We start from the raw sequence: 26,293 nt of genomic DNA on the forward strand, positions 1-26,293 counted from the left end.
GGCCAGGAATGTGTTGGAAGAGTCAAGTTATGAAGAGACAATGGCATGCATGGTAATTTTACCAGTGAATGAGCTGTGTCAGTGGTGAAGTGAGGCAATGTTAGGGAGGTTCAAGTAGTTGGTCTTAGTGATGGTTTGGACATTTTGTCAGACGTTCATCCGAGGAACAGATTTAAGACTAAAGTTTAAACAAGTAGTTCAGACTCAAGCTGTCGCCCAGAAGAATGCTCTAGCAAAGGATAGATCCTCAGGGGACTGCAGAGTCATCGGTACAGGAGCTGGCAGGGGAGCAGTTATAAGTAACACCCTCACTGCGATTTGATAAATAAGAATGGAACCAGTCGAGTGCAGTCCCAGCTATTTGGATGGCAGTGAAGTGATTTTGGAAAGAATGGTGTGGTCAACTCTGTCAAAGGCCACAGACAGGTCGAGAAGAACGGGGGCGGGGGAGGGAGTGCTGGGTGTGGGGGCATAGATTGAATTTGTCACAGTCGGTGACACAGGATATCATTTGTGACTTTGATAAGAGCCGATTTGTTGTTTTGCTGGGGGCGAGAACGAGATTGTAAAATTTTGAACATGCAGTTCCGAGAAAGATCAGCAGTCTTTTGTGAGGTGACAACACCTTCATGGACTTTGAACGGGATAGAGAGTATCAATATGACACAGTAATTTGCAAGGATGGAGTTACCAAGTGTTTATTTATTTTTGTGTTATTCGAGTGGCGTTATTCCGGCAGAGTTCGATGTGAGTGGGACCTGTGGAGGGAGCACTGGTAACAATATTACCTAAGGTGGGGAGAGGAAAAGACTCGGCACCGCCCTTCTAAAATTCTGCCAAGCTGAGGCTCCAGATTTTTATTTTCGTCATGTGTTGTGGGATGTGAGCATCGTTGGCTAGGCCAACATTTATTGACCATCCCTATTTGCCCTTGAACTGAGTGGCTTGCTCAGCCATTTCAGAGGGCGTTTAAATTTCAACCACATTGCTGTGAATCTGGAGTCAGATGTGGAACAGACCAGGTAAGGAATGGCAGTTTTTCTTCCCTAAAGGACATTAGTGAATCAGAAGGATTCCTACAACGATGGACAATGGTTCCATGGAATACTAGTCCAGTGGCATTACCACTACGCGACCGCCTTCCCACCAAGTCTGTTGATCCCTGTCACTCCTCTTCTCATGCCAACATTTCTGTCTTTGACCTGCTCCTGTGTTCCAGTGAACACCAACACAAGCTCGAGGTGCAGCACTTGATCTTTCAATTAAGCACCCTGTATCCTTGCGAGCTAAACATTGAGTTCAATAACCTCAGAGCATGACCGGTCTTTTTTCATATGTTATTTTTTACCCCTATAGCTGTTGTTTAAGCAGTCATTATTCCGCTATTAACAGTCTCTCTGGGCTAATGCTTTGCCTTTCTCAAGCATTTAAGACACACTTTGCCTTTGTCCCAGGGCAGCTGTGTTATGTAAGCACCCTTTGCACGATCAAGCATCTTTCATTTTGTTCACTCCCCCCTCCATCACCACCACCCCCTCACTTTCCTCAAATCTTATTATTTTCTAAATTTTGCCAGTTCTGACGAAATGTCACAGATCTGAAACGTCAAATTCCCTTCTCTCTGCAGAGCTGCTGCGTTTTCACAGCACTTTTTGTTTTCTTTCTTTTTGTCGGTGTTGTTTCCTGTATTGAGCCTGGCCCCTTCATGCTCTACCATGGTCCTTTTTCCCCATCAGCACCACACGGCTGGACTTGTCCACGTTCAAATCTCCCGACACTAACATTTGACACAGGCGAGGTGTATGAGGGAGAGAGAGAGAGAGAGGTGGGAGGGGGCCGTGACTGATTTGGCGGGGGCTTGAGGGTGATGAGGGGGCGGGGGGCGCCCATATGTAAAAATAAAACAATTGACATGATATTTCCAACATCTGAAGCGTTTTGCTTTTGCAGCAACAAATGTTACTTTCTGTGCAGATGTGAGGAGTTGACAATGGAACGATGGAGCATATGTTTCCCATCCTGCTCTGATACCCCTCCTGCCCCGTTGCATCGGGTCCTCCAATGGTCACCTCGTGCCTGCTGCACTGCTGCTTTTGGCGTGTATGACCACTCAGAAACCAACACCACTGGTCTACTTCCACTCATTTCGCTGTCGGTAATCGCTTTCCAGTTGCTCATAATTATTGCATTCGCAGACTGGCAAATCTGGGCGGTAGCTCTGGGCCGCAGTCAGTTGTTGTGTACATGTATTAATTGGACAATTGTTGTAATTGGATATTTCACTGCACTCTTGACCTGCTCTCTGAATTTGGACTGAGTCACCCCATAAATGAAGGTGTTTGTGCAGCAACTTAAATTCATCATCATCACTGCGACTCGGTCAAATATTAATTCAGAATTGTTGTAATCATTGGGATTTGCTCCTGCAATGTTATAATATAAGAATTCTGTAACATACAACGACCACAGAAGGATGAAGCTGCCGGAAATGGTGAAGAGTAAAATCACAGACTTCTTTCTGCTCTCCATCTCTGGGTCACTGTGATTCGCGCACTTGATCTCACCCCTCAATGCCTTACGGACTCGACTGGCCACTAAAATATGCCTGACTGTCAGAGCATTGAGTAACAGAATCAAAGCGAATGGCAGCAACGGTGTTGAAACCGCATCAAACCAGTCAAATGCCACCCATCCTGGATCAGTATAATAGTTTGGCTTTGCGTAACAATTCCATGGTACATTGTCGATTACCTCTCCTTTTTTCTTTCTTTTTCTTTTGGGCCTCCTTATCTCGAGAGACAATGGATACGCGCCTGGAGGTGGTCAGTGGTTTGTGAAGCAGCGCCTGGAGTGGCTATAAAGGCCAATTCTGGAGTGACAGGCTCTTCCACAGGTGCTGCAGAGAAATTTGTTTGTTGCGGCTGTTGCACAGTTGGCTCTCCCCTTGCGCCTCTGTCTTTTTTCCTGCCAACTACTAAGTCTCTTCGACTCGCCACAATTTAGCCCTGTCTTTATGGCTGCCCGCCAGCTCTGGCGAATGCTGGCAACTGACTCCCACGACTTGTGATCAATGTCACACGATTTCATGTCGCGTTTGCAGACGTCTTTATAACGGAGACATGGACGGCCGGTGGGTCTGATACCAGTGGCGAGCTCGCTGTACAATGTGTCTTTGGGGATCCTGCCATCTTCCATGCGGCTCACATGGCCAAGCCATCTCAAGCGCCGCTGACTCAGTAGTGTGTATAAGCTGGGGGTGTTGGCCGCTTCAAGGACTTCTGTGTTGGAGATATAGTCCTGCCACCTGATGCCTCTCCAGGTTCATATATAAAGTAGAAGGGGGTGTTTTTTAAACAGAGTAGAATGCAGGTTGTCGATAGAACCATTGCCGCAGTTTTCTTGGTGCAATATTTTGTTTTCAGCTTCTGGCAACAAATGGCGACAAATCTATCAAACGAGAAAGTGACGGTGAACCAGACAGAACAATCCCTGGCTGCAAATCTGAGGACACCGATAACACTACACACAGGGGTGATGTATAGGAAAGATACCGGGAAATAATAATAACCAATCCGCCAGAGTATAAAATCAGTGATAATGAACAGTAGATCTGCAATTGCCATGGCAACCAGGTAGCGAGTGGTGCAGGTGGAGAGGCCACACTTTCCCCGTGACAGGATCACAATCGCCAGTAAATTAACTGTAAGGAAGAAGGGAGAAGAACGACAAAATTTAGTGATCAAACGTTCTCCTTGTCTGACCCCGAAAGTAAAGGCAGGACCGTCGCACCAAGAAAGGGGAAGAGAGGCGTGGGAGGATGGGAACCCCGACACCAGCACGTCTCCGACCCACTTACGTCGGAGTTCAACCAAGTTAGGACAGGAGATAGGCAGACAACCGCTCCCAGGAAGCAGGTTAGAAATGAAAGTATTTTAATGAAAGTGGGAGTCTCTGATTCATAGATTTACATTTTGTCGTCCAGGTGTTCCCATTCGACCTCACGCTGCACACGAAAAACACCTGAGATTTGTAGTCAGACCACATTTTCTGGATCAGGCGGGGCACCACCCCGCATCCCCGTCCCTGTATTCGGACACTCCCAACCCTGGATTAGTCAAACCCCAGGAGCAGACCCTCCACCCCTGGTATCGACACACGCCTGGTTTTGGATCACCGTGGATATCACCCTCCCAGGATGGAGGTTCCCTTCTGGAATTGCAACCCACTGGAATTAGATTCGCCTCGTGGATAGGACACACTTTCCAGCATCAGTCCACTGCCCCTCTCACCCAGGGGTTCGGACACCCTACGGATCAGGCTGTTCTATTTTGGCTTGGAGCAGGCACATACCCACGTCCCTTCCCCCTCCTATCCTCAGAAATCACCCCATGATAGGGGATCCCGCTCGGTGTTGAGGACAAGAAATTCCTCTCATGTCGCCAACTCGGACCACGCTCAAGCATATGAGGCACTCCCCCGGGTTGAGGAGCAGACACTTGCCTCCTCTCCCCGGTCCCATCTCCCGGTTGTTTCGGACCAAGCTCCAGGATATAAAACCACCCCTGGGGCCATAGACCATACTCTTCCCTTCACCTGTTGTACTCGTTCCACGCTCCAACATACCAGACCCCTTCACTGGCTTAATGATCCAGACACTCCACCTGCCCCTCACGGGACACAGACCACACTCCAGGATGTAGGCCCCTCCTAAGGGGTGGGTGTCAACATGTCAGCGATCACAGATGTCAACAATCTGTTCCTTTCCGAACGTTATGAGTGGACACCAAAGATATCCGACAGCCCCTTGCCCAGTGCATATGGTTTGGACCACACTGGGGTTTGATCTAGCGTCCTCCCGGTCCAGTGGGAAGTCAAACCAGTCAATTAAGCTGCAAAAAGAGCGGGGAACCTATCAAGGATAGAACAAGCGGTCTGAGAAGTTAACATGCTGAAACCCCTTTCCCCAGCCATGTTATACACCACTGTTAATATCCAGGCCAACGTTTTGCAGTAAAAACAAAACCGCGAAACTGCTGCGAATCTATTAAACGTAGAAAATGTTGACAACACTCAGCGTGTCATGCAGTATCTGTGGGGAGAACAACAAAGTTAACTTTACAGGCTGATCGTTTTTAATCAAAACTGGAAGGTATTAGAAATTAGCAGTTTAAAAAATGATAGGGACAGAGAGCCGCAGCGGAGAGGAGTGGGTAACATCCGCTTAGTGCTGGCATGAGTCAATGACAAAATGAACGATACCGAAAGATCGATACGACAATTAAAAACAGAAAAATAGTTCTGGGAGGTGCAAATGGTTACAGCACAGTAACAGAGGGAGAGGAGAGCATGTAAAATCTGATAAAGAAGAGAAGGCTCCAGTGGACCAGAAAAGAGAGAGAGAACGGAGGGTAGACCTCCAGACGGTAGGCCAGCCTGCCATCTGCATAGCAATATGGGATTCCACCACCCTTTGCACCAGCCGAGACCCCATCACTCCAACTGATTTTAACAGAGCCCTTCTCCATTACCAGAACAAGCTATGTGATAAAGCCTTTGCTTCGTGCTCCCTCCTGCTTCTGCTCCACGCTTCCTGGCAGGATTGTTGCATTCCTTCCCCGCACGGGTGTAGCAGGGAAGAGAGAGTGACGAGATAGGAAGGGAAGGGGAGGGACACTGCGAGCGGGAGGGAGTGGTGAGTGAGTGGCCGGGGGGTAATAAGTGGCGAGGCCATGAATTGTGTTGGATTGCGCTCACAATCATCCTGAACATGATCTCCCAGAATGTATCTGTTCCGAAGTCCAAAAATCTCCTTTCAAAATGTTCATTGGTTTAAAATTCGGATATGTATCCAGAAATAATCGTTAAAAAAATTAATTAAGCAACCCGTTGCAGGGAGCGGGAGCGGAGCGCAGAACCTATTGTGAGCGGAGACCAGAAGCTTTAGGGAACGGGGAACAATGGCAAAGTAGAGCGGAGGAAGCGACGAGGCACTTAACGCATTTTGGCTTCATTTCTTTGCATCTTTATGATAAATTGAGCAGTGCCATCTCATGCTACTGGCAGCAGCAACAAAACGTCTGAGGTAGTGGCGTTTGGTGCATGAAGCTGCTTTTGCGCATGTGTAAGTAGTGCGCTATCTATTGGGTGCCTTGTCAGCAAACGCAGCCTTCAGAAAATATGAGCTGTTCCTCATCAATCTTCAGTGGAAGAGAATAGTAGGTCGAGGGCAGAGATGGCTGAGTGGCAATGTGATGTGGAATTGAAATGGCAAGTGATCTGAAGCTGATTGGCATGGTTGTAGAATGAATGGAGTAGCTTAGAAAATTAATATCCATTTTGCGTTTGGTTCTCTCCCAATATCCTGGAGACTGAATCGTGATCATTAATACCCTGATGTAAGTGAAAGAAGAACAAGGAAATCGCTGCTTAACCAGAAAGCAGTCTTTGGGGCCTTATTCAATGTGGTGGAAAGAAGGAAACTTGTAGTTGTTTACTTCGCCTGCACTTCATGATCAAGTTGTCTGGGGAAGAGAACTGACTTTGGCGGGGTCTGGAGGAGTGTACCAGCTTGTCAAAGGGGCGGGCAACAGGAGCGGAGGAGAAACTTTGGTTCCTCGATAAGTAAACTGAATGTGACACAAATGTGGAGGTTGACGCCTAGAATGTGGAGTCTGACGGGGTGGATGATCAGGCAAAGGGCAACATTATCGTATTTTTGTAAGGGAGAAAAAGGGGTGAAATCAGTAACGTGGTTCAGAGGATTATTATGGTCGAGTGCTGTTAACTATAGTGGAGGAGAATACTCAGCAAGGAAAAATGAAGACATTTCAGAAGCACTGGTGTGGAAATTGGCATTCTCATAACAGAGGGAACGGAATTTGAGATAATGGGAGATTGAAACACTATCATTCCAGGAAGCAGAAAGTGCAAAAGATGTAGAGGTGGGAGTCGATGGGATAGAGTTGATATTGATAGGCAGCCAATCAGCTGGAATGGACATAGAGAAGTGAATGAATGGAAGGGAATTGTCAGGAACGGACCATGTGAAGATGATAGAGAGTTGTAAATTAAAAGATTATGACATTTTCCAGGTTAAGGCAAAAGAAGGAAACGGCAGCTTCATATTCATACAAATATCAGAGAAATCGTATATATGAGGGACGGCTCTTGAGTATAATTGCAACAAATAATTGTGCACATATCCTACGCAAAGATCGCATCGCAGGAACACATAAAAGGCTCCCATAGTGGCATGCCTTGAGTGTGGAAGACCCCAGTGTTTTCATCCAATGACCACACACCTATAGCTTGGAACAGGGCCCCTGCACAGAAATGAGAGTTAGTACCCTGCAAGTGTTTTCATTCCCAGAACAGAGCAGTTGAGGAAGAGATGAGTCCGACGAGTGAATGAAACTAAATGAAGAATTCCAAATAGGGCCCTCAGGATGCATCAGCAGAATATGGTGGATGGCAACTGGTCAGTGATTGGACTTATGTTTCCTGTCCAGAGAAATCGCATTCACTGTGAGTTAAAGGACTGATACGGTTTACTGAACGCTGCACAAGAGGTAACAGACTGACATACACAGAAATATAAATGGACCACTGGATCACAGCTCCAAGCTCAGAAGGACGTCACATGTGCTGTGAGACAGTCGGGTCAGAATGAACGAGTGGATGAAGATTCATAGTCTGAAGCAGGGAGAGAGATCTCTGAGGGGAGGAACTAAACTTGTAAATAATAAGGAATAAAACATTGAAGGAAGGAAGTGGTGAAGTATTTGATGGAATAATAAAAAGACCTCTTGCTCATATGCATTGTACCCACACCTACTACAGAAACATTAGATAGCAGAGACATGATTACCTGTCCATTAATAATCCACAAAGAAGGAACAATACCAGAGAACCAACAGACAGCTAATGTGGTTCTCGTATTTAAGAAAGGATGAAGCTAGAACAAATACAAGAACTACTGAAAAGTTTTCTTAGCGTGAATTTTAGAAAAGATAATGACGTTTTTATTCAAAGAAATAATTGTGAAGAACAACTAGAAATGCTGAACAGCATGGAGAAATCAGCAAATATATCAAAATAAAGGTCATATTTAACCAATCTTATTGATTTATTTGAATAATTATCAGTAAAAGTAGATAATATTAATGCAGTGGATGCAACATACTGCGATCTTCCCATGGTCCTCGATAAGGAATTTCATCACAGATTCATGAGCAATCTCGGAACCAGTGGAATTAAGGGACAAGCAGCCGATTGGGCAACAACCGATTAAAAAAGAAACAGAGGCAGGGAATAGGGCGTTACCGGTATTTACTCAGATTAACAACAAGTGGAAAGTAGTTTTCCAAATGCAACATCACTTGGAACTCTTTTGTTCACCGTTTGTATAATCGATATGGGCTGAGGAAGCACATCTTCAAAATTTCAAAGAAATCCAAGTTGAGAGGATAGTTAGCACAGACGAAGAAAGCAACATAATGCCTGATAACATCAATACTGATTAATAGAGTTGCCCAAAGTGTAATTAAATAGAAACAACAATAAATTCAGTTGAACTAAGTGTTTAGCTGCTGAAATTTGATCAGATAACTAAGTTTGCCAGATGTTCCTGGGGATACAAGAGCCTGACTGGGCTGGAGGGGGAAAGGAATGCAATCGTACAGATTCACAAATCATTTAAGAAGCAAAAGTGCATACAGAGCCATAAAATGCAAATAATGAATTGGAGTCCATTTCTCCAGCAATAGAATTCATAAGAAAAAAGAGCTGATCAAAAAATAATATAGAACCGTATTATTACAACTCTTAGTGTACTGAGTACAGTTCTGCTCACGATATTTCAAACAGATCACGGATCAATTTTTTTTAACTGGAATGATACCAGAACGGGGAGAAGTGTACATTTTGTCTGCATTTAAAAAGCCGACCTCAGCAGCGAGCTCAAAAAAATGACGGACTGCAAGCAAAAGCGCTACCACAGTCTCCAGCAGGACGCTTCATTTAAATAGTCGGGGCGGCCCTCTCCCCCATCACCAATGGTATCAGCTGCCGATGTGCAGGCACTGGCGCCAATTTAAAGGAAAGTGAGCCCTTCTCGATTATTTAAATATTTAAAGATACACCGCCCCCCCCAAAAAAACATAACATTTCTAACGCCCCTTTCCCACCCCCCAAACAGCAGTGACATTAACTATTCGCCCTTTCCTCCAAAACCCTTAAAATAAACTCTGATCTGCACCGCCCCCCCACCCCATCCACTGCACAAAGTCTAAAATTCACCCCTTCCCACCATCCCCGACACCCATTGAGTTTATTTGACCACGTCCCACCCGGCAATAAACATTTTAACACCTCCCCGCTCCCCACCAGTATCCCAGACCTGGAATTGAAAGTGTGGGACAGCTGGCCGACATGTGGAAGATCCTGGTGGCCCTGGAAGATTTAAGGTAACCTGCTTTAAATTCATTCATGTCATTAATTTAAATATTTTAATCCGGGTCCGTTGTCCAGTGTTGAGGAGCCGCCACAAAGCCTCGTCGCCGCTGGGAGGAAGGAACGGGCACTCTTGGCGTCAGCCTCCATGGCAGACAGCAGCCAAAATCTTCCACCAACTTGCCCCACCATGGTGCCCGAAGCTGTGGGCTTTGTAACATATTATTATTTCCTGCCTTCTGTTCGATTGCTGTGTTATGAAATCCCGATGTGTATGTTGCTCAGTGGCAGGTGTTTCTCCTCACAGCGAGACATCTCACTGAGCTATGTGCTGAGATTGGTACAAGTTACAGGTGTATAAACGTCCATCTTAGTGAAGAACTGATCAGTCAAGCCACAATCGAGTGCAGAACTGAATGATTCAATTAACACAGCCCAATGCTCATCATGTACAATGGTAATATAATAAAATGCAGCACTCATGACCTATGGATCCGTAGGACCGGTTTGGTGTAAGGGAATTAATCAACATTAAAGTAACTAAAGTTTAGACTGTAACTACGTGGAGTGCCAACGTATTTAGGTTTCATACAAGCTCCCAAAGCGGCATATGTTACGTGGCGTCCTGCGTGTGCTGCTGGGAAGGGTTTAAGCTAACATTCCGGGGATGTGACACAAAGAAGGTAATATCAGGGAGCAAAAGCAAGCTGCACCTCACACCCGGAGGGATAGGTAGTACTAGATTCGGAAACTGCCTGTCATTCAGTGTGTTATAGAATCATAAAGTCATAGAGTTTTACAATACAGAAACAGGCCCTTCGGCCCAATGCGCCGGCGCTGACTATCAAGCACCTGCGCTGACCATCAAGCACCTGTCCTTCGAGTGCTCATCTAAAAACTTCTTGAATGTCGTGAGCGTTCCTGCCTCCAGCATCTCTTCAGGCAGTGTATTCCAGATTCCAATCACCCTCAGGGTTTAAATAATTCTCCTCAACTCCGCTCTAAACATTCAGCCCCTTGCCTTAAATCTATGACACCTAGTTATTGACCTCTCTACTAAGAGAAACAGTTTCTTACTATCTATCCTATCAATGCCCCTCATAATTTTGTATACCTCAATCAGGTCCCCCCTCAGCCTTATCCGATTCAAGGAAAACAATCCCAGCCTATCCAGTTTGTCTTCATAACTGAAATACTACAGCTCAGGCAACATCCTGGTGAATCTCCTCTGCACCCTGTCCATTGCAATCACATTCTTCCTATAATGTGGTGACCAGAAATGTACACACTACTCCAGCTGTGTCTTAACCAGCGTTTTATACAGCTCCACCAAAACCTCCCTGAATCTTATATTCTTTGCCTCGGCTAATAAAGCCAAGCACCACAATGTTCCTCCTTCCTAATCACCTTATCTACCTGTGCTGTTGCCATCAGTGATCTATGGACAAGCACCGCAATGTCCCTCTGACACTCTGGACTCCCTCAGGTCCTACCATCCATTGCATATTCCATTGCCTTGTTAGACCTCCCAAAATGCATCACCTCACACTTCTCAGGATAGAACTCCATTGGCCACTGCTCTGCCCATCTTACCAGCCAATCTACCTCATCTTGTAGTCCAAGGCTTTCCTCCTCACTATTTATGACACCACCAATTTTTGTGTCATCTGCAAACTTGCTGATCGTACTTCCTACATTCATGTCTAAGTCATTAATTTACAGTACAATCAGTAAGGGTCCCAGCACTGATCGGTGTGTACCCCACTGGTCACTGGCCTCCATTCACCAAAAAACAACCCTCTACCATCGCCCTCAGCCTCCTTCCACTGAGCCAATTTTGAATCCAATTTGCCAAATTACCCTGACTCCCATGGGCTTTTACTTTCTTAACCAATCTCCCATGTGGAAAGTTATCAAAAGCATTACTGCAGTCCATGTAGACTTCATCTACTGCTGTACCCTCATCTACATCTCTCGTCTCCTCCTCGAAAAATTCAATCAAATTTGTTCGACACAATCTCCCTCTAACAAAGCCAATACTGCCTCCTTTACAATGCTAATTTGATCAAGTATCTCACAATCCCCCTCCCTGATCACTACACCTATATCCTCCCTCTCTATAGTGAACATAGATGAAAAGTAATCATTCAAAGCCTCACCTCTGTCCTCCAGCTCCACACACAGATTGCCTCTATGATCCCTAATGGGCCCTAGTTTTTCCCTGGTTATCCTCTAACATACCTATAAAACGCCTTGGGATTTTTCATGCTCCCCTTCGCTCTCCTAATTACTTTTTATATGTACTGCCCTACACTTTCTATTCTCTTCACAGGCCTCCGCTGTTTTCAGAGCTCTGAATCTGCCATATACCTCCTTTTTTTCGCTTATCCAATCTTCCCTCTCCCTTGACATCCAGGGTTTCCTTTACCTGTTGGTCCTGCTCTTCACCTTTACAGGAAAATGTTGCATCTGTACCGTCATAAATTCCCTTCCAAATGACTCCCACTGGTCTGATGTACACTTTCCTATAAGAATCTGCTCTCACGTTCACGTGGCCAGATCATGTTCCACCAAAATGAAATCTGCCTTCCCCAAATGAGGTGCTCTTATTTCTGGTCCCTCTGTCCTTTCCCATAACAACCTTAAATCATACTGGGTTATGGTTACTATCCCTGAATTGCACCCGACTGCCACTTCTACCACTTGTCCGGCTTCATTCCCTAGGATTAGGTCCACTACTGTGCCTGCTCTTGGAGGACCCTCTGCGTGCTGGCCTAAAAAACTGTCTTGAATGCACTTGCAGACTTCTGCCCCCTTTAAGCTTATTTCACTAATACTTTTCCCTCGAATATAGGGGAAGTTGAAATCCCCTACTATTATTACCCTATTATTTTTGTACCTCTCTGGGATTTGCCTACATATGCTCCGCTACGGCTGTCTGACTGTTTGGTGGCCTGTTGTACACTCCCAGCCAAGTAATAGCCCGCTTTTTGTTTTTTGAGTTCTATCAACATGGTCTCATTAGAGGATTCTTCTAGGATATCATCCCTCCTTACTGCAGTAGTTGTCTCTTTAATCAACAGTGCAATGCCACCACCTCTTTTATCCCCTCCCCTTTCATGTCTGAAGATTCTATATCCTGGGACTTTAAGCAGCCAGTCCTGGCCTTCTCTCAAACATGTCTCAGTGATAGCAATAATATCATATTTCCATATATTAATCAATGCCCTCAATTCGTCTGCATTTACTAGTAAGACTCGTTGCATTAAAATGGATGCAATCCAGCCTTGCATTATTTGCCTGAGCTTTAACAGGTGTACATTTACCCTGTCCTCCGGACTCACTTAGCTTCACATTTATATTTGATTTTTCATCACCCCCATCTGTGCTTCCATTCTGTATCCCATCCCTCTGCAAAATTAGTTTAACCACCACCCACCCCTCCCCGCCTCGCCAACAACAGAGCTAGAAAACCTCCCAGCAAGGATGTTCGTTCCATTCCGGTTCAGGTGCAATCCGTCCATCTTATACATGTCCCACATTCGTCAGAAACAGACCCAGTGCTCCAGGAATCTAAAGCCCTCCCTCCTGCACCATCTCACCAGCCATGCATTCATCTGCTCTAACCTCCTATTGATATAATCACTAGCCCATGGCATCGAAAGGAGCAAATCGAGATTTCAACCTTTGATGTCCTACTTTTTAATCTGCTGCCCAGCTCCATAAATTCTTTTTCAGGACATCATCCCTCTTTCTACCTGTGTAATTGGTACCCACGTGGACCACGACCTGCGGCTGTGCACCCTCACCGTCCCAAATACTTTGTAGCTGCTCAGTGATATCCAAGACCCTTGCAGTAGGAAGGCAACATACCTCCTGGAATGATATCTGCGAACACAGAACTGTCTATCTGTTCTTCTAACCATAGACTCTCCTGCCACTATTGCCCTCTTGTCCCTTTTTCTCCATCCCAGCACAGCTGAGACAGCCATGACTGAGGCATACATCTCAGTGCATTCTCCAGAGGAACCCTCTCTTTCATCAGTGCTCAGAACTGAATACCGGTTAGTTAGTGTCTTGACCTCTGGGACTCCAGCACTAGCGGTCCTGACTTTTTTGTCCATCCGGCAGGTTTGAGGGTAAGGAAGAAAATAATAATGTGTAAATAAGGGTTACTTTGCATGGATGTGAATAGACGGAGTGTGTTGAATAGCATTAAAGTGTTAGAGGTGCAGAGTGCTGTGTGGAAATATGAAGCTGTAGTTAAAACGGTAACCTGTCTTAAAGAAGGGCAGGAATGGGTATTAAATATTCATGCAAACAAGGTGTCCAGGAAAGATAGGAAAGGAAGGGAAGGGAATGGATGGCAGTATTATTTAAGGGAACATTGCAGTGCTGGAACGGGAGAACATCCCAGTGGCTTTATGAACAGAATATAAAAAGCTCGAGTGAAGGAACAAAACAGATGCAACTTCGGAACAGATATATTCTGGGAGATCATGTTCAGGATGATTGTGAGCGCAATCCAACACAATCCATGGCAATTAAATGCAATTTAATTGTTCGGTTTAGTCTATAAGATACCAGCTGGTGGGAAGGACGTAGAAGAAAAATTGCCAGGCCATTTCAGAGAGGTGCAAGAATTTTCAAGGAATTATAATGGGGGATTTACCTACCCGAATATAGATTTGGAATAGTCGTTTAAAGGGAAGAGAGAGGCAAGGATTCCTGGAATGTGCTCAGGAGAATTTTCCAAAGCACTATGTTTCAAATCCAACGAGAAAAGAGGCAATGAGTTACCTGATTCTGGGTGGAAAGGAGGGCCACCAGATCAAGTTTTAATACAGAAAAAATTAAGGAAGAGTGATCATTGTATCATAAGGTTTATGTTAGCTATGGAAATGCACAAGCAACAACCCAGAATAAGAATTATTAACTGGGGGGATGCCAACTTCAATGGCATAAGAACAGATCTGACCCAGAGAAATTGGCAGCAAAGTTTGGCAGGAAAAAAAAAACAGCAATTGAACAATTAACTACTTTAAAGAAGAGATAGTCCAGACACAGTCCAGGTATATTCCAATGCAGGGGAAAGTTGGGGCAAAGAAATCCAGAACTGCCTCGCTGACGTTTAAGATGCAAATGAAGAAATATACTTATGACAGATGTCTGGTGGTTAATATAACTGTGAACCAGGCTGAATATTTCAGATTCAGGGTGGAATTGAAAGAGCATTTAAAAGAAGCAACGAGAGAGTTTGAAAGGAGATTGACAGTTGAGATAAAAGGACATAGAATAATAATGATAATAAATAACAGACAGTATTCAAACCTTTTGACGTAAGGGAATTATATCTTGAAACATGTATCTGTATAGTGGTGACCGCTATATCACCGTGTATAGTCACCATCATAGAGCGAAAACAGTATCCAGCTCCCACATGGATTTAGACAGCAAGTTATAGTCACTTACCAGGAACCCCAACGATGGTAAGGATTGTATAATATGTTTTCACAGTGCTGTCAATTAGTGAATGCATTTTCTGTGTGAAAAGATGTCTCCCTTTGTGCTGCACTCAATGTCACTGAACTCTGAAAAAATACCTTCCCGGAGTCTTTAATTTATACACTGTGGGATCACCACTGGGATATTGAGGTTGCAACATTGTTTACAGTTGCAATTAAATTTGGACAAATAGATTACGACATCGAGTTCAGTTCATGGACTGACAGAATATATTAGGTTGTGAGATTGAATTAGAAAACGACAAAAACATCACACTTTGGCCACATTTAATAATCAATAGAAAACTCAAACCTCTTTTCTCCCAGCAATAACTTTATTCTTTAAAACATCATCAGTGCCATCTCTCTATCCCGTATTGTTTCATTGATGTGCTTCACTCGACGGTGACCATTGAATAATTACATTTTAAATGATCAAATGTCTCTCTTGGGGTTAATCTACTGCACTCTCAGATGTGACTCTCGACTTTAACTGTAGACAATCAGTTACGGCATTACAACGGGTTATTTGGGACTATGCATTGCAGCATTCAACCAATACTGCATCAGCAACAAATTAAGTGCCACAAACGAATATACATTGCTCTGTAATACAGAACCATCAAACTAGTACAATGCTTGAAGACATCAGATCAACTCAAGTAGTTGCAGAGCAACCGATACAGGCACAACCCACCAACAGATTCATTCTCTCCAACTGATTCGGACTCTCAGTCTGATACTGCTCCTCAAACCGAAAAGACCCTCCAACTAATACCAACCCTCCAACTGATATAGGCCCTACAACTGATACAAACTCTCCATCCAAAAGAGTATCTTCATCTGAAACAGTCCCTCTAACTGATACAGGCGTTAGAACTGATGCTGACCCTTCAACTGAAACAGCATCTTAATGGAACACCAGAACTCAAAATATAGGTCACCTGAAACTAATACAGTCCTCAAACTAGTCCGGCACCTTAAATTAATACAGCCCCTCACACACAAACAGCAACTGGAGTATTGGGTCCAGTTTAGTCATCACAATTCAGCAATGATGTTTGGCTCCTTGAGATGGTGCAGACGAGATTTACCAGAATGGTCCAAGGGAGGGAGGATTTTAGTTACAAGGTTACATTGGAAAAGCTGGGTTTGTTCTTATTAGGACGAAGGAGATTGAGCAGAGATGGGAAGACTTCATGGAAGTGTAAAAATTATGATAGACTTAGATAACTTTGACAAGGGGTAATTGTTTCCCCTGTGTGTTAGTGTGGGATATATTCAGTGTCAATTACTGTCCCTGTCAACGTCCGACTCTTTACTGTGTATTAGAATGGATGCATTCAGTAACAGCTACTGTCCATGCCACTTACTGATACTGTACTGGTTGTCAGAGTTACTTTATTCAGTGTCAGGTGCTGACGTGTCACTGTTTGAATCTACAGTATTGTGAGTGTGGGATATATTCAATGTCAGTTCACTGTCTCGGCCTGACACTACTGTGTGTAGAAGTGGGAGCATCTCAGTGGAAGTCACTGTCACAGTCATTCTCTCACACTGTACCGTGTGTGAGTTTGGGATTTGACCTGTGTTAGTTAATCACTATGTCACTGCCTGACACTGTACTCTCTGTCTGTGGGATGCATTCAGTGTCAGTTCCTGTTTTACCTACTGCCTGATTCTGCAATGTTTTTGAGTGTGGAATTTAATCTGTGTCAGTTATGGTCAGAATTACTGTCTGTCATTGCTCTCTATGTGAGAATGTGAGTATTTAAGTGTCAGTTATGGTCCCAGACTCTGTACTATGGACCAGATTTTGATTTATTTGCTGTCAGTTTGTGGCCATGTCAACATCTGATTTCCTACTGTGTGTGAGCATGGGGTTTATTAAGTAACTATCAGTCTCTGAATTTGAATAGGGAACAGAACAAATGTTACTCTTACTTTCTGAATCGGTACTGCGTGTAGGTGTCCGAGTAATTTAGTTTCCTACTGTCCCTGTCACGGTTACACACTGTATTGTGCACATGGTTGTGTTTGCTCCAGTGTGCCTTACGGTACCTGGCACTGTCTGATACTATATTCTGTTTGTGTGCGTTGTGTGTCTGGGATTCCCTTTTTGTGTGATTTTCTTTGCGTAGCTTGCCACCTGTGTGTCTTGTGCAACAAACGGGCCCATGTCACTATCTGACGCTGTTTTGAATAACTTGAAGATAGACAAGTCTCCCGGGCCTGACGGGGTATATCCAAGGATGTTATGGGAAGCAAGGGATGAAATTGCAGAGCCGCTGGCAATGATCTTTTCATCTTCTCTGTTGACGGGGGTGGTACCAGGTGATTGGAGGGTGGCAAATGTTGTGCCCCTGTTCAAGAAAGGGAATAGGAACAACCCTGGGAATTACAGGCCAGTTAGTCTTACTTCGGTGGTAGGCAAGTTGATGGAAAAGGTGCTGAGGGATAGGATTTCTGAGCATCTGGAAAGACACTGCTTGATTCGGGACAGTCAGCACGGTTTTGTGAGGGGTAGGTCTTGCCTCACAAGCCTGATTGAATTCTTTGAGCAGGTGACCAAGCAAGTGGATGAGGGTAAACCAGTGGATGTGGTGTACATGGATTTTAGTAAGGCATTTGATAAGGTCCCCCATGGTAGACTTATGGAGAAAGTCAGGAGGCATGGGATAGTGGGGAATGTGGCCAGTTGGATTAAGAATTGGCTAACTGATAGAAGGCAGAGAGTGGTCTTAGATGGTAAATACTCAGCCTGGAGCCCAGTTACCAGTAGCGTGCCACAGGGATCAGTTCTGGGTCCTCTCCTGTTTGTGATTTTTATTAACGACTTGGATGAGGAAGTCGAAGGGTGGGTCAGTAAATTTGCAGATGATACAAAGGTTGGTGGAGTTGTGGATACCGAGGAGGGCTATTGTCGTCTGCAAAGGGACTTGGATAGGTTGCAGTGCTGGGCTGAAAAGTGGCAGATGGAGTTTAACCCTGAAAAGTGTGAGGTCGTCCATTTTGGAAGGACAAACACGAATGCAAAATACTGGGTTAACGGTAGGGTTCTTGGGCATGTGGAGGAGCAGAGAGACCTTGGGGTCTATGTGCATAGATCGTTGAAAGTTGCAACTCAAGTGGATAGGGCTGTGAAGAAGGCATATGGGGTGTTAGCGTTCATTAGCAGAGGGATTGAATTTAAGAGCCGTGAGGTGATGATGCAGCTGTACAGGACCTTGGTAAGGCCTCATTTGGAGTACTGTGTGCAGTTCTGGTCGCCTCATTTTAGGAAGGATGTGGAAGCCTTGGAGAGGGTGCAGAGGAGATTTACCAGGATGTTGCCTGGAATGGAGAATAAGTCTTACGAGGAAAGGCTGAACATTCTAGGCCTCTTCTCATTAGAACGGAGAAGGATGAGGGGTGACATGATAGAGGTTTATAAGATGATCAGGGGAATAGATAGGGTAGACAGTCAGAAACTTTTTCCCCGGGTGGAGCAAAGCGTTACAAGGGGTCATAAATTTAAGGTGAAGGGTGGGAGATATAAGGGGGATGTCAGGGGAAGGTTCTTTACCCAGAGAGTGGTCGGGGCATGGAATGCCTTGCCTGGGGAAGTTGTTGAGTCAGAAACTTTAGGGACTTTCAAACGGCTTTTAGATAGGTATATGGATAAAGGAGAATGATGGGGTATAGATTAAATTGTCCTTGACAGAGGACAAAGGATCGGCACAACATCGTGGGCCGAAGGGCCTGTTCTGTGCTGTATTTTTCTATGTTCTATGTTCTATGTTCTATAAGTCTTTGGCTGTGGGAGGAAACCGTAGCACGCGAACGAAACCCACGCATTCATAGGGAGAACGTGCCAACTTGGCACAGGCAGTAACCAGAACCAAACATGGGTCGCTGGAGCTGTGAGGCTGAAACAGTTGCTAACCTGCTGTGGTGCTAACCACTGCGCCACTGTGCCACCCACTGCGTGTGTGTGAATGTGTGTGCGTGTGTGTGTGTGTCTTTTTGTGTGTGCGTCTGCGTGTTTGTGCTCTTATCAAAACATTGTCATCTGCATGTCTTATGTAACAAAAAGGACCAATGTCACTTCTAACACTGTACTATATTTGAATGCGAGATTCATTCAGTGTCAATTTCTGTCCTGATGTTGTCTGATACAGTATGGGTTCGTGTTGGATTCATTCAAAGTTAGTAACTGTTCCTGTCGCTGTCTGACTCTGCACTGTCTGTCAATATGGAAATTATTCAGCACCAGTGGCTATCGCTGTCACTGTCTGCATTTGTACTATGTGTGTGTATAGCATTCATTCAGTGTCAGTTGCTGCCTCAGTGACTGTCTATCTCTATACTGCATGTGAGTATAGCATTTTGTTCGCTGTCACTTACTGTGCCTTTCACTGACTGACTTTAGTCGCTGCGTGAGTGTGACCTGTATTCAGTTTGTATTGCAGTACCAGCCACTGTCTGAGTGTTTATTGTGTCTGAGTGTGTGATTGATTCAGTGTCATATACTAGCACCATTACTGTCTGCTACTTCTGTGTGTCTGTGTGTGCGTGTGTGTGCGCACACGCAGGTGTGTATATGTTTGCGTACACGTGTGTGTGTTTGCGTGCACGTGTGTGTCTGCAAGTATGTGTATGTGTGTGTTTCTGTTTTGTAGGTGTGTGTGTTTATGTGTTGTCAGTGAGTGTGCGTGAAAGTCCCAATGCCTGCTATTGACTGTCACTTATGACCCTCTACTGTGTATGAAATTGAGGTTTGTTCAGTGTCACTTTCTGTCCTGCTCACATGTGAGTGTGGGATTTATTAAATGTCAGTTACTGTCGCTGTCTGACTGCATTGTGTGTGAGTGTGAAATATATTCACTGACAGTTATTGGCCCAGTAACAATATGACTCTGTACTGGGTGGGAGTGTGGGTTTTATTCATTATCAGCTGCTGTCCCTCTCATTCTTTATCACTGTGCTGTGTGTGACTGCGGGACTGTTTATGGGCTCAGTAACTATGTCCAACATTGTCTGACACGGCACTGTGTGTGAGTGTGAGCTTTATTCAGTGTCTATTACAGTTCTGGTCACTATCTGAGTCTGTAGTATGCTTTAGTGTGCGATTGTTCCAGTGTCAGTTTCTGTGTCCGTCACTGTCTGATACTGTACTTCGTGTGTGTGGGATTTATTTATTGACCGTTGTTCTCACTGACATAGTACTGACTCTGATTTCGGGATATCTTCCTGCCCTTCCTTTCCTTGTCATTCTGAAATTACTGTGTCTAAGTTGGGGGAATGCAGCGCTTTGAACAGGTGAGAAATGGAGATGCCAGGTTCCACTGATCACCTCCCAAATGACCACAGATGGTGTTTTTGTTTAAATTAGTGTTTCAGCCCCAGTGTTTTGTTGCCCAAATAAATAGTCAGTGGCCGGTTTTCCAGTGATTGGAAGACAGAAGAATATATATTCCTTATATATTATTACATATATTTATAATAATAGATGATCCCTTAAAACTTTAAATTGTTTTTAATTCTTCATAATATTTGATCAACCTTTATAACTGTTCATAACCCATTGTATTCCTTAATAACCCTCCATAACCATGTATAGTCGTTTATAACACTTTATGAATATTTATTACCCTCTATAAAAGTCATTAAACTTTTCAATACTTTCTAACTAAATGTGGCACGGTGGGTTCAGCTGAGCGGAAACTTATAAAGTTAAGGGGCAACGTCAAGGCAATGGTGTCGAGTAGCAATGCAGATAATCGGAGTATGGCAGGAAGGGGCAGAGTGTACAAACGTAAGAGTGCAGCAATAAATAAGGTCAGAGTAGAGAAAACTGGTTAAAATGAATGAATTAAAGTTTCTATTAATTGGTTTATGCAGCAATCAGAAATAGATGGATGAATTGAAAGCAGAATTAGAAATATGTGGGTATAATATGATAAACTCTCACAGTCAGACGTTTACATCAGCAGTCTCTCACACTGTGGGTTAAAGCACCAGTCTCTCTCGGACAGTGGATTACAATACCAGTTTCTCTCTCCCACACACACTGAATTTTGTACCACCAGTCTCTCACAGACAAAGATGGTTTCAACACCTCTCTCCTTCCCTCTCCCAGACAAAGTGTTAAAGCACTAGTGTCTCTCCCACACAGAAGGTTACACTGCATGTCTATCTCACATAAAGAAGTTTACACCATCAGTCTCTCACACACAAAAGGTTACACTATCAGTTCCTCTCACAGACAGAGGGTTACACCAACATTCTTTCTCACATGGAGATGTTTACACCACCTGTCTCTCTCACACACAGAGCGTTACACCTCCGGTCACTCTCATAAGCAGAGGGTTAAACCACCATTTATCCTCACACACTTTTATGCAACCAGTCTTTCCCACACACAGCGGATAGCACAATCAGCCTCTCTCACTAACAGAGCTTTGCAACACGGGAATCCTTTTCAGTCACAGCACCAGACCTTCACACACTCACACATAAACACATACACAGACACACACACACACAGTTTCACAACCAATCAGTCGCTCACACGCAGAGCTTTACACCACCAATCTCTCTCACAAACACTGAGTTACACCACCAGCCTCTCTCACACCCAGAAAGTTACAGTACAGGTATTTCACACACTGGAAGAGTAAACCACCACTCCTTTGTACACAAAGGGCTGCATCGCCAGGTTTCCTTGCATGCATGGTGTTACACCACCAGTCACTCTCACGCACAGATTGCTACACCACCAGCCTGTCTCAGACACTACTGGTTCTACCACCAGTCTGTCACCTTAATAGATAGTTACACCACCAGTCTTCTCTCACTGGCAGACAGATGCAGATCCTGTCTCACTCACACATACAGAGTGATGCACCACAGGTCTCTCACAGACACAGGGATAAACCAAAGGTATCTTTCTTTCACAGATGCAGGATTATGCTATCAGTCTCTCACACGCACACAGCATTACATAGCCAGTTTCCTCACACACTGAAGGTGACTCTACCGGTCTCTCTCTCACACAGCGGGTCACAAAACCAGTGACTCTCTCACACACACTTTGAGTTTTGCACCACCAGTCTCTAACAGACAAAAAGGGTTGCACCACCTCTCTCCCTCCACTCCCAGATAAAGTGTTACACCACCACACTCTCCCAAAGGCAAATGTTACAGAGACTGACTCTCTTAGACAAAGTTTATACCAATAACGTCTTTCACACACTGAGGATTACACCATCTGTCACACTCACGCATTCACAAGTTTATCATGAAGGAAATAAATGAAATGATACAAACATTATGAACAAAATCTGAAGCCACAGAAATGACTTTGCCATTTAATAAAGGTCCTTTAAAGAAATGAATAATGCTCTAAAATGCCCACCAAAGAAAAATGGCTTGGCCTTTGTTTATTCAAACTGCCTGACAGGGACAAAGGAAAAATCTCAAAGCTCAAAGATGTCAATTGCACGCAATTGTGTTACAACACAAATCTATGTCAGAAAATCCCACCAGCCTCTCACACTCAGACAGTTATAACTCCAATCTCTCACACATAGAGTTGGAACACCAGTCTTTCTCACACACTTAAGTTTACACCAGCCCTCGCTCTCTCAGACACAGAAAATAAGTCTTTCTCAAAAACGGAGTGGGGCTTTACCATTATCTCACCCCTTTGCACACAGAGGGTTGCACCATCAGTCTCTGACACACACAGGATTGCTCTAACAATCTATCATAAACACAGTATTTCACATTACTTGCCTCTCCCACACAAAGGTTTATACCAGCTGTCTCTGTCACTCACAGTATGTTACACTACCAGTCTGCCTCACACAAACAGAGGGTTGCAGCACCAGACTTTCTCACACACAGACAGTTACCCCTCCAATCTCTCACACGCAGTGTTATGCCATCAGTCTCTCTCACATGCATTATTAACATCATCAGTAACTCTCTCAAACAAAGGTATGCACCATGTCTTTCACAGACACATTGGTATATACGATCAGTCTATCTTACACATGTTTACACCACTCGTCTCTACACAGCTACCGAGGGGTACGCCAGCAGTCTCACTCTCTCACACAGCCAAAAGGGTTACTGCACACAGAGAGGGTGACACCACCAAACGCTCACACACACAGAGTTGGAACCACTAGTCTCCAACTCACACTCAGAAAGTTGCACCACCAGTCTCACTCACAGACAATGGGTTACACCACCACTCTCTCTGAAACAAAGCATTTTACACCAGCAGTCTCTCTCACAAACCGGGAGTTACACTGCCACACTCTCCCACTCACATGGTTTCGCCAGCACTCTCTCTCAAAGAATAACTGTTACACCACCAGTTCTCCGACAAATAGAAGGTTTCGCTACCAGTCTATCCCACAAGCAGTGCTACACCACCAGTTCAATCATATGCAGATCATCTCTCCGCCAGACTCCGTCACACGCAAATATGTTTCACTCTTAGACTCTGACAGAATATGTTACACACCACTTCTCTCTTACTTCGAGTTTCCCCACTTGTTTCTTTCATACACAGAGGGTTACACCAACAATGGCTGTCTCTGACACAGGGTTACACCATCGTCTCCTATCTCACTTTCCTATCACCGTTTTACCACCGTTCTGTCTCATACATCATGGGGTAGGCGTGGCATAGTGGTATTATACCAACCGCCCTCCTGCAAAGTCCTCTTTACTAACATCTGGGGCTTGTGCCAAAGTTGGGAGAGCTGTCCCACAGACTAGTCAAGCAAGAGCCAGACATAGTCATACTCATGGAATCATACCTTACAGACAATGTCGCAGACACTGCAATCACCATCCCCGTGTATGTCCTGTCCTACCGGCAAGACAGACCCAGCAGAGATGGTGGCACAGTGGTATACAGTAGGGAGGGAGGTGCCCTGGGAGTCCTCAACATCGACTCCGGACCCCATGAAGTCTCATGGCATCAGGTTAAACATGGGGAAGGTAAACTCCTACTGATTACCACCTACCGCCGTCCCTCAGCTGATGACTCAGAATTCCTCCATGTTGAACTTCACTTGCAGGAAGCACTGAGGGTGGAAAGGGCACAAAATGTACTGTGGGTGGGGGACTTCAATGTCCATCACCAAGAGTGGCTTGGTAGCACACTACTGATCGAGCTGGCCGAGTCCGAAATGACATAGCTGCTAGACTGGGTCTGCGGCAGGTGGTGGGGGAACAAACACAAGGGAAAGACATACTTGACCTCGTCCTCACAATATGCCTGGTGCAGATGCTTCTGTCCAAGACTGTATTGGTAGGAGTGACCACCGCACAGTACTTGTGGAGACGAAGTCCCGCCTTCAGATTGAGGATACCGTCTGTTGTGTTGTGTGGCACTATCACTGTGCTAAATGGGATAGATTTCGAACAGATCTAGCAATGCAAAACTGGGCATCCATCAGGCGCTGTGGGCCATCAGCAGCAGCAGAATTGTACTCAACCACAATCTGTAAACTCATGGCCCGCCATATCCCCCACTCTACCATTACCATCGAGCCAGGAGACCAACCCTGGTAAAAGGAAGAGTGCAGGAGGGCATGCCAGGAGCAGCACCAGGCATACATCAAAATGATGTGTCAACCTGGTGAAGATACAACACAAGACTATCTACGTGCCAAACTGCATAAGCAGCATGCGATAGGTAGAGCTAAGTGATCCCATAACCAACGGATCAAATCGAAGCACTGTAGTCCTGCCACATGCAGCCGTGAATGGTGGTGGACAATTAAACAACTAACTGGTGGAGGTGGCTCCACAAATATCCCCATCCTTAATGATGGGGGAGCCCAGCACATCAGTGCGAAAGATATGGCTGAAGCATTTACAAAAATCTTCAGCCAGAAGTGCCAAGTTGATGATTCATCTCGGCCTCCTCCTGAAGTCCCCAGCATCACAGATGCCAGACTTCAGCCAATTCGATTCACTCCACGTGATGCCAAGAAACGACTGAAGGCACTGGATACTGCAAAAGCTATGGGCCCTTACAATATTCCGGCAATAGTACTGAAGACCTGTGCTCCAGAACTTGCCGCCCCGAGCCAAGCTGTTCCAGTCAAGCTACAACACTGGTATCTACCCCGCAATGTGGAAAATTGCCCAGGTATGTCCTGTAAACAAAAAGCAAGACAAATCCAAACTGGCCAATTACCGTCCCATCAGCCTACTATCTATCATCAGTAAAATAATGGAAGGTGTCATCAACAGTGCCATCAAGCAGCACTTGCTTAGCAATAACCTGCTCAGTGACGCTCCGTTTGGTTTCCGCCAGATCTGTGCTGCTAATCGATGATGGCAAAAGCACAAGTTTCTGTTAGTGGAGGGGCTTGACCTAGTGATTGGATTGGGGACAGACTATCAGTTCACGGCCTATTGGCTGCTGCTCATCCCGTGGCTCTAACCAGTGTTTTCCACCACATTCTCTAACCATTGGCTTCTTCTCCTCTTGGCGTCATTTTCCATGCTTTCCTCTCGCTCTGTTGTAATTATGTTGTAAACATTAACACCGCCGCTGCAGCCATTCTTTGTTTCTTTCATTGTTCCATTATCCTTTCACAATGATTTTTTTTGTCATTGAATCACTTCTGACCACCATCCATCACAGAGCTTCGGCGCTGTTTTTATTTTCCTCCCCTATACCCCACTTTTGTCTATAATTCCTTCTGGATTGTTAATCTCGAATATCTTCCAGTTCAAATGAAAGTTTATCGATCTGAAAAGTTAACTGTTTCTCCCTCTACAGATGCTGCCTTACCTACTGGGTGTTTTCAGATTTACTGTTTTTAGCAGATTTACAACATCCTCATCATGTACCGTTTGCTCAAATGCTTAGGGTTGGAACTTAAAAGACGTGCAGGGCAGGTGGGAGAGTAGTGTCTGAGCATTAACTCCACATACTGTGCCTTTTATCCTTGAAATGTTCGCCGCCCTGACTTTAGGCTGACTGACAGGCTTGGATACCCGTTGGTCATGGGTGTCTCTGCATCAGGGCGAACAAACCATGACTACAGGTTATCGTAGGTGTCCATTCACAACTCCAGAGAGTTTACCACGGCTGGGATGTCGATCCCCAATTCCATGGATGGGCCTCATATCCAGGAGTGTTGTCCAAGTCCAAGGAAGGGTGCAGGGGGAACACAATGGGAGTTGTAGTACGCTTGCTCACCATTTCCGATGAGGGGGAGGAAGGAGGAGAGGAGAATGGAAGGGTGCCTGATTCCCAAACCCAGGAACGAAGTCTCCCTTCCTGCTGCGTGGTCTGAGAACGAGGACGAGGAAAGGGT

General features: G+C 44.9%; 1 protein-coding gene across 1 annotated transcript; it reads right to left on the reverse strand.

Moving 5' to 3' along the window:
* Positions 1-2,229: 2,229 nt before the first annotated feature.
* On the reverse strand, positions 2,230-25,547 carry LOC137345235 (probable G-protein coupled receptor 139). Its single transcript, XM_068008703.1, has 3 exons — positions 25,412-25,547; positions 3,312-3,700; positions 2,230-2,751 (listed from the first exon to the last, which is right to left on the reverse strand). The coding sequence occupies exons 1-3, from the start codon at positions 25,545-25,547 to the stop codon at positions 2,230-2,232; spliced, it is 1,047 nt and encodes a 348-aa protein (XP_067864804.1).
* Between the last annotated feature and the right edge of the window lie 746 nt (positions 25,548-26,293).

Source organism: Heterodontus francisci, chromosome 28 (assembly GCF_036365525.1).
Source record: "Heterodontus francisci isolate sHetFra1 chromosome 28, sHetFra1.hap1, whole genome shotgun sequence".
Taxonomy (NCBI): Eukaryota; Metazoa; Chordata; class Chondrichthyes; order Heterodontiformes; family Heterodontidae; genus Heterodontus; species Heterodontus francisci.

Bases quoted from the DNA above. Each gene is read 5' to 3' on its own strand.
- LOC137345235 (XM_068008703.1), bottom strand. From the start codon at position 25,547: ATGAAAGAAACAAAGAATGGCTGCAGCGGCGGTGTTAATGTTTACAAC. The intron at 3,701-25,411 runs GTTAGAGCCACG...TCTTCCTTACAG, and splicing joins GAATGTGGTGGAAAACACTG to TTAATTTACTGGCGATTGTG. The intron at 2,752-3,311 runs GCATCAGGTGGC...AAAAAAGGAGAG, and splicing joins TTATATATGAACCTGGAGAG to GTAATCGACAATGTACCATG.